Source organism: Mauremys mutica, chromosome 13 (genome assembly GCF_020497125.1).
Source record: "Mauremys mutica isolate MM-2020 ecotype Southern chromosome 13, ASM2049712v1, whole genome shotgun sequence".
Taxonomy (NCBI): Eukaryota; Metazoa; Chordata; order Testudines; family Geoemydidae; genus Mauremys; species Mauremys mutica.
This window is the reverse complement of record NC_059084.1, coordinates 32,095,242-32,109,374: the sequence shown is the minus strand read 5'-3', so window position 1 is coordinate 32,109,374 and position 14,133 is coordinate 32,095,242. Positions and strand designations below refer to the sequence as shown.

The following is a 14,133-nucleotide window of genomic DNA, read 5'->3' as shown; positions in this document are numbered from 1 at the left end:
CGTAAAGAAGTCCGTGCCACCACCTCACCCTCATCCACTATTGCCACAAACTCTGCTCTAGAGTCCGCTGGCACAAGCTCCTTGAATTTCATCATCGATTCCCATGAATTAAAATTGTATCTGATGAGAATTGCTTGCTGGTGAGCAATCCTCAGCTGGAGCCCTCTGGTCAAGCAGACCTTCCAGCCAAAGAGGTCCATCTTTTTGGAGTCTTTTGACTTGGGCCCTGTTGGCCCTGTCTCTCTCTCTCTCTCTCTCATTTACTACCACCACAACAAGTAAGCAGGACTGTGGGTGAGAGAATAAGTACTCATGCCCTTTAGCAGGTACGAAATAGTTCCTCTCCACACCCTTGGGTGTTGGGGTGACAGAGGCAGGGGTCTGAAACAGAGATTTTGTAGTGGCTGGAATGGTCTTTATAAGGGGCAGTATTATCCTGGATGGCCCTTCAGGTTTTAAAATGTCTACCATTGGGTCCTCTGACTCGACCACCTCCTCAGCTTCGAGTGCCATATTGCGGTCAATACTGCGCAGCAAGTCCTGCTGCACCCTGTTAGCAATAGGGGGTGGCCTGGAGGAGGAAGACCCTGCCACGGTTTCGTCAGGCGATGGCAACGACAACGACGAAGGTAGAGGCAGCACCAGGCCCTCATGGCTCTCCAGAGTCATCCTGCTTGGCACCATGACTCTCGGTGCCGACCGCAGCCTTGGTGCCATTAGTGGGTGCAGGAGCTGGACCCGGCTCTGCACCGCAAACGGACACTGTCTTGGAGCCCCAAGGTGTGGGGTGGTTCCTGGCTAGCAGAGGTGCACGTCCTTCTGAGGCCATAGACTGGGAATGCCTGTAGACTGTGCCCTGGGCCTGATGGTAGGCCCACAGGGTCCAAAATTGCCATTGCGTAGCTCTCTGCCACTGCGCCTGACACAGCACCATCCCGGCATCCTGCCTGTGCCGACTGTCTCTCGAATAGTAGGGCTCCGCTTCCAAGTCCGATGACGGAGACCTGGAGCGCAAAGACCACAGCGGTGCTGAGCGGGATGGTGCCGGAGAATGGTGCCATGCGGTTGGTGCCAGAGAGTGGTGCCATGTGGATGGAGTTGGGGAATGGTGCCACTGGGCCAGTATCAGGGAACGGTGCTGCGGAGAGCAATGCCTCAGGGAAGGTGGACGCCTCATCACAGCAGGTTTGCCTCTAGACCGTGCCACACACTGCGGCCCAGGACGCCCATCCCAGCTGGCGGGGGACTGTGGAGCCGTCATGGCAATCAAGTCCCTTGTGGCTTCAAAAGCGTCTGGGGTGGAAGGGAGTTATAGCTTCTTCACCTGGCACTCGTGGTCAGGAGAGTCCACTGGCACCAGACTCAACAGCCCATTGCGGGACCCCAAGTCAACAGTGCTGGCTCCTGAGTTGACGGTGCTGGGCGCTCCTGCGCAGGATGCACTCCAGCAGCATTGTCCAACCCGGTAGCTCTCAATGTGGGCGAGAGCCAGCCCCTGTCTGTTTTCTTATGCTGCTTATGTGGCACTGGGGAGCATGAGTGGTGCCACGCTGCTTCTACAGGCTTTGGTGCAATGGAGTGCTGGTGCCGAGGGTCTCTATGGCCAGAGTCCTTCCTCAGCACTGTAACACACACAGAGGCCAGAGCACTCCGCAAGGACATGGTCGGTGCCTGATTGTAGTGAGGCGGTGTGGCTCCCCACCGCCCCAGAGGAGGAAGAGCCCTTCCGGTGGTTGGAGTGGGCGGAACTAGGGAGCTCTGAGCCCAGCCCTCAGAAGGTCAGGCGGCGACCTGGAACTATAAAGGCCGGCCCTCAGAGCTCAGTAGGAGCCCAGCCGCCAGAGAGAGCAGATGTCCCCAGTGGAGCCTGCGACTGCGAAGCTCCTGCAGCCTGAGGCGGCTGCCCAGCCTGGCCGGGCCGGGCCTGCCCTGCGCCCGCTATCCGGAGGAGTTGCCGGACCTGCTCTGCGCCAGCTATCCAGAGGAGTTGCCGGACCTGCCAACCAACCCCTGCCCCGACGAACCCATGCTCTTGGATCCCCCAGAGGCCAACACCAGGACTCAGTTAGGGCCCGAGGGGGAGTGTGGAAGTAGCCTGGGGGCAGCCGACCCCAGTCTGGCTGCAGCACTACCAGAGCCTATGTCAGTGTGTTGCGGCCAGGATCCCCACTAAGTAGCGGATCTTCAGCCGCTGCTAGGGCCCCGGGCTGGGACGCAGTGGAGTGGGAGGGCCTGCGTCCCCCCTGCCACCTAACTCCTGGATGGCAGACTCCCCCTCTCCCTGGCCTGAGGAGGCCGGAGCCTGTTGTTACTGCTCAGCCCTGCCAGAGGGCCTGAGCCCCCCTCACTCAGCGTTTGTTGCCCCGCCCTGACCTAGGGCCTGGGCTTAAAACTATTGCTACTGCTCAGCCCTGCCTGAGGGCCCGAACCCAGACTTAGTGTTGTTGCCCCCAGGCCGGGCTAGCCGCAGTTCAGCCGGCTACAGCAAAGGCTACCGAGGAGAGACCCCCTGGCCGGGCCAATTCCCTGGAACCAACGGGGTGTAGTGAGCCAGCGTGGCTCCCCACCGCCCCGGAGAGGGTCGAGCCCCGGCGAACTCTTGTACACTGATCCTGACAGCCCAGGGCTGGTTGGGGACAATGGTCTGCTTCCATCAGGATTTGCTTCAGCGTGAAGTCCTGCTCTTTCTTCATCCTTGGGCAGAACCCGTCACAAATCTATTTCGTGCACCTCCCTCAGACACGTGAGGCAAGAGTCATGGGAGCTGCCCATTGCGATAGGCTTGTGGCAGATTCTGCAGCGTTTAAATCCTTTGGATCGAGGCATGCCCTGAAGCCCAAAGGGAGAAAGGAAGGATTTGGAGGGGAGAAACCCCCACTCCTACTACCATTAACTAGTTGTAACTGTAACTACAACTACAGAAGAGGCTATGAAAACTGTGAAACTATGAAGACATGGGGAAGCACTTGCGAAAGCAAGCAACTGCAGTTCTAATGACCCTCACTGGCGGTAAGAAGGAACTGAAGATGCAGTGGGTCGGCAGGGACCTATATTCACTGCCATGAAGGCTCCACTCCAGGTGCTCCACAGCCGACCTGATGGGTGCTGCTAGGGAAAAACCTTCCAAAGACTGAGGGCCCGAACCCAGACTTAGCGGTGTTGCCCCCGCCCTGAGCCAGGGCCGGGCTAACCACAGTTCGGCCGGCTACAGCAAGGGCTACCGAGGAGAGACCCCCTGGCCGGGCCAATGACATGCATCCGACGAAGTGGGTATTCACCCACAAAAGCTCATGCTCCAATACGTCTGTTAGTCTATAAGGTGCCACAGGATTCTTTGCTGCTTTTACAGATCCAGACTAACACGGCTACCCCTCTGATACTTCCAAAGACTTTGCACACATACCTAATTGGAAATGAAATGAGCAAGCACTCAAAGAAGAACTGATTATTTCTGGTCACCATGCCCTTCAAGGTTTTAGGACTCCAAGCCACTTCAGACTTAAGCTAGTGGCACACACTCTTTTTCTAAGGCCTGCCCTACTTTTAATTAAGTTGACATAGCTATGGCTAAAAAATGCACACCCTGGAATGACTTAGCTATGCTGACCTAAGGCCTGGTGTAGATGCAGCTAGGTGGACAGAAGGTAGGCACCTAGCTACTGCTGCTAGGTGGATTACCTACAGCAACAGAAACCCCCCTTTTGTTACTGTTGGAAACGTCTACACTACTGCGCTACAGCAGCATAGCTACAGTGCTGTAGCTGTGCCACTATAGCACCCATAATGTAGACATGGCCTATATAAGATCAGTTGAAAGGATTGAATTCTTTCACTTCAAGTATGTCAAAGCTTCTGATACCTATGTTTCTCCTGTTTTCAGATTTAAACCTACATTTATCACTACTCTGCAGAACATTAGAGATGAAATTTCTGCAAGTACCTGTCCCAGTGTACACTCAACCCCTCCAAGGTAATCATCATCATTTAAGTCATAGGACTTGTTATCGATATCATATACGCCAAACTTCAGCTTCTGCACTTTCTCAAAGTAATAATCAATGAGCAGCTTCTTGGAGAATTCAGGCTTCTGGCAGTTCTTTATCTTTTCAGTTCGATCCAACTATGCAAAGAAAGAGATGGAGATGATCACTATATATAAACATATTAACCACACTTCCCACAAAACTCTTTATATCCCTCACCCCCAAACACTTCTTCTCTGGCCTTTATATGCACCATATCTGAGGGTCCAGGCTGCTAAATCTAGCCACTGCCACAGAGCCTGACAGCTCTGCAACTTTGTAGTCCCTGCATGTTAATAAAGAAACTATATAATCAATGGCCATTAAATTTGGCTTAGAGATAATCTGAAATTTGATGAAAAAAGCCACTGACATACTATGGACAAATTATTTGGTGGCCTCAGAGTGCAGCCACCAACTCTTGATCACACTTTTTCCTAAAATATTTATTTAGCTTTAGGAAAACAAATAAATACGCACAGCCATCTCACTGTAATTTATTTATTGTTAACTGATAAGTCCGCTATGAAAAGTGATATTAACAAACATACAAGTATCACTTTTCACAGCAGATTTACTCAGCCCCACAAGTCTGGGGACAAATTAAGCCCTGGATGAGGGAATCAGGGACAATGGGAATGGTGGTTTGGCAGCCGGGGGCTGGAGCCTGAAGCCCTGCGGGGGACGGAACCCAAAGCCTCGTGGCCGGAGCCTGAAGCCAGAGCATGCCTCCCCCGCCACCCCTCAGGCTGAAGCTAAAAGCCTGAGCCCCAGCACCCCTGGAAAGGTGGGGAACTCACCGGCTGCCTGCTCCTCCAGCATTGTGCCTCAGCTATCTCCAGAGGGGGGCAGGGCCCAACCCCTGCTGGAAGCCCCAGCAACCAAATACCAAGGTTGTGCATCTAGGAGCACCAGGGAGAGGGAGGGGCCGCTGCTCCCTCTTCCCTCCCCCATCACAGCCCAGGAGGTTGTGGCCCCAAGAAAGCCCCTGGTGGCCGCATTTGAGAAACGCTGTACTATGTGCTGATTGCCCACCTCCCAGGGGAAAAGCAGCAGCACATGGCATATCCTAACAGAAAAACAAACATTCCTGTTGTTTCTCCAAGTTAAAAAGCAAACGATTCTTACTCCATCACACTTGAGAGACATGAACTTTAAAAGTCACAACATTTTTGACCAAATATTAATTTGTAAATATTTGCAGGATTTAATTAAGCAAATTACACAATTACTAGGAAGAATAACAAGTGGAAATATTTACAGTTAGGTCATGTTCTGAAAATACATATTTCTGTATGATAATGCAAAACTGGAGATTATAGGCTACTTTTTACCTCTGCCCATTGATCACCTCCCACATTTTGGAGTAAGACACACAGAGGGTCAGATTTTGAACCAACATCTTTGTCAATGAGATTCTCACAGGATATGGACAATTCCACCTTAGTCACACACTGAGCCATCTGCAGAAAAAAGAGTTCAGAAAAGGAATAAATGCAAGTGTTGATAAAGTACTTATCAATAAAACCACATCCCTCACATTCATAACAGTGACACATAGCAAGCCACACAGCACAGCAAACAGAACCTAAGTAGGATAAATACACCTCAGCTAGAGGATGCTTGGGAGCATCTCCCAAGAATTTCTCTTATGATTTTAGAAGGGGACAAAGCTCACAAGTTGATTCTCAATTCCAGTGTTTATATTCTAGGTACCTGTAAAACAAGGATTCCATTTCATTCTTGAAAATTGTACACAAGGATTGAAATACACAGTCATTTAGAAAGATTAATTTACAAAGTCCGGGATACACACTTAAAACTTCCTTCACCAAATAATGGCACTCCATCAGAGAAGTAGATTGCATCATGGAACAGACCACCCAAATACCCCGAGAGAATCTGCCTGAACTCCCTCATTGCACATCCCTAGTTCTCATCTACGACCCCACAGCGAAACCCATATAGGGTATCATCAAACAGTTACAATCCATACTCAATGGGGATTACATCCTGATAGAAATCTTTCCTCAACTCCCTCTTCTGGCCTTCAAACAAACCCCCAACTTCAGCAAGCTCATCATAAGAAGCAACCTCCCACAGAGCAGGGCACCCCAACTCAAAGAGGCACCAGACCCTGCCCGAACAGATACAAAACCTCCAGACACGTCTCCACTGCTACAATGATCAATACCCCACACACCACACCTTTCAACATCCGTGGGTCCTACACATGCCTATCACAACACTGCCATGGGTGCACAGGTTCAGTGCTCTGAAACCACTCTGAACAGGGTTGCCAACTTTCTAATTAAACAAAACCAAACACACTTGCCCCGCCCCCCGCCCTGAGGCCCCACTCCTGCCCCTCCCCTTCTCTGAGGCCACACCCACACTCACTCCAGCCCCCCTCCCTCCGTTGCTCGTTCTCCCCCACCCGCACTCACTTTCACTGGGCTGGGGCAGGAGTGAGTGAGGGCTCCAGTTGGGGGTGCAGGCTCTGGGGTAGGGCCAGAAATGAGGGGTTCTGGGTGCAGGAGGCGGCTCCAGGTTGGGGCAGGGGGTGACAGTTCTGGCTGGGGGTGAGGCATTTGGGGTGCAGGATGGGGCTCTGGGCTGGGACCCAGGGGTTTGGAGTGTGGGAGGAGGCTCAGGGCTGGGGCAGGGGGTTGGAGTGCAGGAGGGGGTGCGAGCTCTGGGAGGGAATCTCGGTGCGGGAGGAGACTGGGGTAGGGGTGCAGGAGGGGGCTGGCATAGGAGATTGGGTGTGGGCTCTGGAAGGGGGCTCAGGGCTGGGGTAGGGAGTTGGGGTGCGGGACTGGGGTCTGGGAAGAAGTTAAGGTGCAAGAGGGGGTTCCGACGTAGGGCAGGGGGTTGAGGTACAGACGGCGGCTGGGCGGCACTTACCTCAGGCTGCTCTGGGTGGGTGGGGTACCGGGGCTAAGGCACGCTCCCTGCCTGACCTGGCTCCAGGGTGCTCCTGAAAGCGGCCAGCATGTCTGACTCCTAGACACAGGGGCGATCAGGTGGCTCTGCACAGTGCGTGCTGCCTGTGCCTGCAAGCGCCACCCCCGCAGCTCCAATTGGCTGCGTTTCCCGGCCAATAGGAGCTGCGGAGCCAGCGCTACACAAAGCTTCCCTGGTTGCTTTTGTGCCTAGGGGCCGCACATGCCAGCCGCTTCTAGGGAGTGCGCATAGCCAGGGCAAGCAGGGAGCCTGCCTTAGCCCTGCTGTACCGCTGACTAGATTTTTAACGGCCCAGTCAGCAGTTCTGACCAAAACTGCCAAGGTTTCTTTTCGACCGGGCATTCTGGTCGAAAACCGGATGCCTGGCAACCCTAATTCTGAATGATGTTCAGACAGGACCCTCTTGTAGTGAGACAACGCCTCAGGGCACACTCTCACTAAGGCAAGTCTCCTCTGCTTCAGCGCCTTCTGGGTCTGACCTGATGCTGTGAGCTCCCCGCAGTGAGCCCACCTCAACAGGACACCAGGAGAAGTTTTACGTGCCTCCAAAGAGGCCATGCACCCTCAACTTCCGCAGTCAGCAGTGACTTTCAGCCAGTGTTGCAAACCAGAAGGTTTATTAGTTGTCTGGAATACAGCGTAGAACAGATCTTGTTAGCACAGAAAGCAGAAAGATTCAGCAACGTCCATCTTGGGGAGACCGAGACCCCTAGGCTCCTCCTGCCTGAGTCCCAACCAGGAGACTGATCAGCATCTAGCAGTGCCTCAGTCATGCCCAGTTGCCCCATCTCCATCCTTTGTCTCTTTCTCAGCAAACTAGTCACCTGGCCTTCACCTCTCTCTTTGTTTTCCCATGTGTTGCAACCGGCTGGTTTCTTGCAGAGGATCAGCCCCGGCCATCAATTGCCAGGATACAGACTGTCTGGTCATTGTCTGGGCCCAGGCAGTTAGAGTGCAGTCACACCTGCTCTCTAGGGGTCTCTGCAATGATCACACACCGTTGTCCCACTACCTAGATACTTGTGCAACACACAAGGGAAACTGAGGCACCACAACAGTCATACAAAATATTAAGAAAATTCCCATTTTGTCAGTGGTGCCTCATCCAGTATACTAAATGCCCCAACAACCACCACGTGAGTGAAATGAGACAGTCACTATGCTCTCAAGTGAATTCACACAGAAAAATGATGAGACAAACACCGTATTGCCCAAGTGTGAACATTTTTCATAAATCACTCCAGACCTGACCTCTCAGTCCTTAGCCTCAAAGGAAACCTGCACAACACCTTAAAAAAGCTGAACTTGTATTCATAACTCAACTTGACACCAAAAACCATGAACTTAAGACATTGGATTTATGGCTCTGTAAAACTCTAACTCACTAACTCTCCTTTGTCCTATGACTCTAGAGATGTTAATTGCACACTTCACATGAATTGTTTCTTGCAACACGTGTTAACTCCTTTTCTGTTCCATCCTTTTATTTAGATGCAACACTGAGGCCTCGTCTACACTACACGTAAGTGACCTTACATCGACCAAACTGCATAAGCATCTACACTAAAATGTCCCTTCCGCCGATGTAAGTCATCCACTATACTGACTTAACTCCACCTCTGTGAGCAGTGTAGCGCTTCAGTCGATGTAGTTGGGGTGATGCACAGACACTGTGTTACTTACATTGCTTGTTACTGCCCAGAGCCCCACTGCTCTGGGGCTCCGGCTGCTAGTGCCCCACTTAAATGGGTACAAGCACTCCTGGTGAGGATGCGCACCACTGACAGAAAGAGCGTAGTGTGGACACAAAGAGCCAATTTAATTACTGCAGTAGCTGTATGTCAACCTAACTTAAGTCAACTTAATTCTGTAGTGTAGACATGCCCGAGCACCACTCCTAGACCCAAAGAGCTCTCTATGTAAGCTTGCCTCTCTCACAAACAGAAGATGTCCCAATAAAAAAAAAATTACCTCACCCCCCCCTTGTCTCTCTAATCTATTAATTTGGCAGGAATGAAAATTAACAAGGTAGTGAACAGACCAACAGAATGGCATTGCAACAGAATATTCTGATATACAAACTTCAGAACAAGAGTTCCCTTACTTTAAAAATTACAGTAAATATAATTTGTATTAATTGATACCTCGGTTTGGGTCCAGTAACAGACCTTGCAACCACTGCATTCTCTAAGAAAATAAAAGCAACTTTATCAATCAAAGTAAAACTACGGGTTACTAAATATATTTTCACCACAAGCACTAAAACATAAAATGTCTCAATATTTTATTCAAGAAAATATTATTTTGTAAACAAACAAACAAACATTGAATGCAATGGCTAGCTAGGATTAACACCGGCAGATTTTTTTAAAATTTGACAATTTCATGTCTTGTAAATACAGTCTAAAGACAAAGTGAGCCACAGCTAATCTTAAATTTACAACCAAAATTCTACTAGCAATCTTTTTAAAATCTCTTATACTGTCACTGATGAAGAAAATCTATAGACAATACAATGTTTAAAGTACAGGAATAAATATTATTTAAAAGCAAATATCCCCTTGTCTGAGATTGTTTATTGTGAATTCAGATACCAGGCTTATTCCCATTCCTCCTGAGAAAAAGGAGAAAGACGATCCTCTACCTATGGATGCTTATAGTCTAAGAATCTTTTTCCACCCCAGAGTTTACATTTTTTCTGATGTTGCTCTGTTACTAAGAGCTCTCAACTGTGTGTGTGTCTGGACAAGTTTAATTCAGTCAAAGCTAATATTTTCCCTTTATATATCAAATTGTGTGTGCGTGCGTGTGTGTCTTTCAAGGTTCTACAAATCAGTGAATGAGATTATGTCCTCCTGCAACAAGTCTTCAGCGTCTTATTCTTGCTCAAAACTGTTTGGAATATTGAACTGATAGCCAGGATGTAAAAACAGGGTTGCAGGCTAACCTGGCAATCCATGCCTATGTGTGTACAGTTTTACATTGCATTTTATAGGATTCCAGATCTCTCTTTTAGGAGCTAGAGAATCCTTTGTAGAATATAATCAGTTATCTAATTCCGTTTGCTCTCCCTGCAGTATTTTGTTGTTTCAGTCCGAGGGTGACCTATGCCAACTGTCCAGCCTGCCAAGTACTCCTTTTGTGACATCGGAAAACAAAGCCTCAGCTGGCAGAGGCTGAGCCCTCCTGGTGCACGAGTGGTCTGAAGTACAAATAAACTGATGGAAAATCCCGTGCAGAATGGCACAAATTTAACACCAGCCTCTACTAGGCAAACATCGGGCTCGATGAGATCCACTTCTGCAAACAATGAACGCGGCGCTCCGGGACCCCCGGGACACACAACCGGGTTACGTAAGGCGGCCCGTGCTCGCGGGATGCTCAGGCCCAGCCAGCGCCGCGCTCCGGGAGGCGGAGAGGAGAGCCCGGAGCAGAAAGGGAGGCTGGCTGCCTCTCACCCCCTCCTGCGCCCCAGCGCACCGACACGAAGCCGCAACCACCTTCAGCTACGGCGGCCAGTCCCGGGAGGCCGCCCCCGCCCGACACCCGCAAGGGGCCCTTGCCATGCCGGGGTGCAGCCGGGCACAGCCCGCACTCCGCTCTCCCCGGGGCAGCAGGGGAGGCAGACCTGGGCCGCCGCCGTCTGCCCCCAACACCCCGCGCGCTGTGGGGTGCCCCGGCCCGACCCACCTCCGCTCTTCCCGCGCGAACCGCACCCAGCGCAGCAGCTGACAAGCTGTGGGGTCTGGGCGGGACAGCGCGGCTCTGGCGTCTGCCCTCCCAGCTCCTCCCCGGGGCGGGGACGCTGCTCCAGGCGGCCTGGCTCGGGGGAGGAGAACGCCCCCCAGCCCGGATCGCCGCAGGCGCCGGACCCCAGCAGCTGCTCGGCGAGGGGCCACGAACTCCAGAGTCTGTTCTGCCTGCAGCAGAAAACTCCCTCCAGCCCCGGCGAGGGGCACTGCCAGCTCCTTGGGCGGCTCCCAACAGCGACTGGAAAGGGCAGGCTATTAGGAAGCGCAGTCGGGGTAGCGGCTGAAGAGGGGGCAAGGATCCCGGTAAGGGCGAAGAGGAACCCTGGCAAGGGTGGGCAGGAGTACGCCGAGATTGAGAGCAGAAGCCGGGGAAAACGCCAAGGTTGCAGCTTCCATTGGTGACAGTGAGTGAGCCGCGCCTATTTGTTCGCTCCATGCGGAGAGCTAACTGACCAGTTTGAATTAAACAAACATTAGTTCGAGGAAAAAGAACGAGGACATGTGACCCTTAGAGACTAACATTTATTTGGGCATAAGCTTTCGAGGGCTAAAACCCACATCATCAGATGCATGGTGTGCAAAATACAGGAGGAAGATATATACACACAGAGAACATGAAAAAATGGGTGTTGCCCTACCAACACTAAGGAAACTAAACAATTAAGGTGGGCTAGTATCAGCAGGAGAAAAAAACTTTCGTAGTGATAATCAGGCTGGCCAGTTTCACACAGTTGACAAGAAGGTGTGAGTAACCTTAGGGGAAAAATTAGCATGGAGAAATCCTTTTAACTTTGTGTGATGACCTATCCACACCCAGTCTTTATTCAAGCCTAATTTAATGGTGTCCAATTTGCAAATTAATTCCAGGTCTGCAGTTTCTCGTTGGAGTCTAAGTTTTTTTGTTGGAGTACTGCAACTTTTAGGTCTGTAATTGAGTGACCAGGGAGGCTGAAGTGTTCTCCGACTGGGTTTTTTTTGAATGTCATGATTCTTGACATCTGATTTATGTCCATTTATTCTTTTGCATAGAGTCTGTCCAGTTTGGCCAATGTACATGGCAGAGAGGCATTGCTGGCACATGATGGCATATCACAGTAGTAGATGTGCAGGTGAATGAGCCGCTGATGGTGTGGTCGATGTGATTAGGTCCTATGATGGTGTCCCTGGAATAGATACGTGGACAGAGTTGGCAATGGGCTTTGTTGCAAGGATAGGTTCCTGGGTTAGTGTTTTTGTTGTGTGGTTGCTGGTGAGTTTTTGGTTCAGGTTGGGGTGGGCTGTCTGTAAGCAAGGACTGGCCTGTCTCCCAGGATCTGTGAGAGTGATGGATCATCCTTCAGGATAGGTTGTAGAGCCTTGATGATGTGTTGGAGAGGTTTTAGTTGGGGGCTGAAGGTGACGGCTAGTGGCGTTCTGTTACTTTCTTTGTTGGGCCTGACCTGGAGTAGGTGACTTCTGGGTATTCTTATGGCTCTGTCAACCTGCTTCTTCACTTCAGCAAGTGGGTATTGTAGTTTTAAGAATGCTTGATAGAGACCTTGTAGGTGTTTCCAATCCCTCAGACAGAGACAGACAGACAAATCAGAGGCTAAAATTATCCTAGAGCTCGAATCAAGCTAATGGGTGTTCTGGGAACACAGGTGTTTAGGGAGGAGGGTGATGATGGTGTCAGTCATCCAGAAGCGATGCAGTCCTCCTTATAAATATAGCCCTGGATGAACAAAGCATTTACTAGAGCTCTTTAAGTGCTTGTGATGTCAACTACTGCAGAAAAATCTAGTTGAAGTGAAATCTTAAATGAAGTTTTCTTACAGAGCTGGTTTTGGGAGAGGGAAGTTTTCTTGTTTCCTTTCTTCAGCCCTCAAGTACAGATAAGAAAACAGATAAGACAACTAGCAGAGTTGTCTCCAAGGGAGTAGAAAATCCCTCCTGCTGAACCCCCACAAAATTTGAGGATTGTACCTGAAAACTAAATATACATGTTCTGAAACTGCTTGGCCATACAGAGTTCTCTACAGTGCTTAATGCTAGAGTAGATCTCTGAAATATTAACCACAACAAATACTTCATGGTACTTTAAGCAGTTTTCTCCCTTTCCTGAGTCTTTCAATTTGAAGAAATTAGTTAAAATCTTAATCCTCCGTTGTGGGTCAGATTGGTGGGTATGAAATATACAAAAAAGAAAATGATCAGGCAAGCAAGAAGTTTTCCATTTTAGAGCCCCTTCACATCCAACAAAATTTATGAAGGGATGTGAAATAAGCGCCTAAAAGAGAGAAGATAACTACATAATAAAAAGAGCCACTAGGATGCTGAATGTAGACAGATTTTAAGAGATTACTGAGGCAGTGCAGGTTGTGGCACACTCCTTGCAAATACCACTATCACCACATGGCTGCCTTGTAGGGTTGATAGAGATCTTGTAGGTGTTTCCAATCCCTCAGACAGAGACAAACAGACAGACAAATCAGAGGCTAAAATGATCCTAGGGCTCAAATCAAGCTAATGGGTGTTCTGGGAACGCAGGTGTTTAGGGAGGATGCATAAGAGCTTTCTGCCAGTGAAGTGATTAATCCTCACACAGATTAGCCAATAAACCCTTAGCAAAATTGGAACTTCAGCATGCTCCGGTTCAACTCAGAAGATTTTCAAGCTTTCTTGTCCTTCTTTCTTGAGTGACAGGTCTCTAAACATATCCTGCAGTGCCTTTGTGTATATCCAAGGTGTGCCACTCTTGTGGTATTTCTATGTAAATTTATTTATTCTTAGCTTCTTCTGTGGTGTTCATCACTACATTATCTGAGCATGAGAAAATACACGAGTCCAACACTCCTGTGAGGTATTATTGTTTTACAGATGAGAAACTGAAGTAGAAAAGTTGGTGACTTGCCCAAGTTCACACAGGAAGTCTGTGTCAGAGCCAGGAATCTTACTTAGATCTACTGCTTCCAACTCCAGGCCTTTAAACTCAAGGCCATCCTTCTTAGGGAACTTTTAAGTAGACAGAGAGGAGTTATGTCTACGCCAGCACTTAAGCAGTTGTCCTTGCTACTTCAGGGAGAAACACTGCTGAAAAGTGTCAGCAATGATTCAGTTTCCCACTGTAGACAAAGCTTGAACATTTGTTTTAATATTCAGCAGCTCACACAAGTGTTCCTTGTGAACTGTTCTTAGACCTACTTGTCTAAGGTGATTTTCTTCCATCTTCTAAATTATTCCACTTGCTTTTGCAATAGAAATCTCTCTGCTGGTATCAAGTAGGCTTGGTCTAGAAATCTGTCCTGTTGCAAAAAGAATGAAAGTCCCATTTATGAGGAATGGAGGATAGCACGGATTTCTTGGGCTTCACAGCTACTTTGGGGAATCCCCTGGACAAAATAGCTGCCAAACAG

The 14,133-nt window shown here is 49.7% G+C and overlaps 1 protein-coding gene across 7 annotated transcripts in view; it reads right to left on the bottom strand.

Annotated features, from left to right (window-relative positions):
- Window positions 1-14,133, bottom strand: part of CPNE1 (copine 1) — a 98,680-nt gene that overhangs the window by 39,845 nt on the left and 44,702 nt on the right. For 4 of the 7 annotated variants that reach the window (XM_044986473.1, XM_044986475.1, XM_044986474.1 and 1 more), the window contains 2 exons: window positions 5,357-5,485; window positions 3,941-4,120 (listed from right to left, as the gene is read on the bottom strand). In XM_044986473.1, the coding sequence (XP_044842408.1) occupies window positions 3,941-4,120; window positions 5,357-5,485 (309 nt within the window). Of the gene's footprint in view, window positions 1-3,940; window positions 4,121-5,356; window positions 5,486-9,133; window positions 9,158-10,679; window positions 10,796-14,133 lie in introns of those variants that run through there. The other 3 variants (XM_044986472.1, XM_044986471.1, XM_044986477.1) reach the window with 2 other exon arrangements.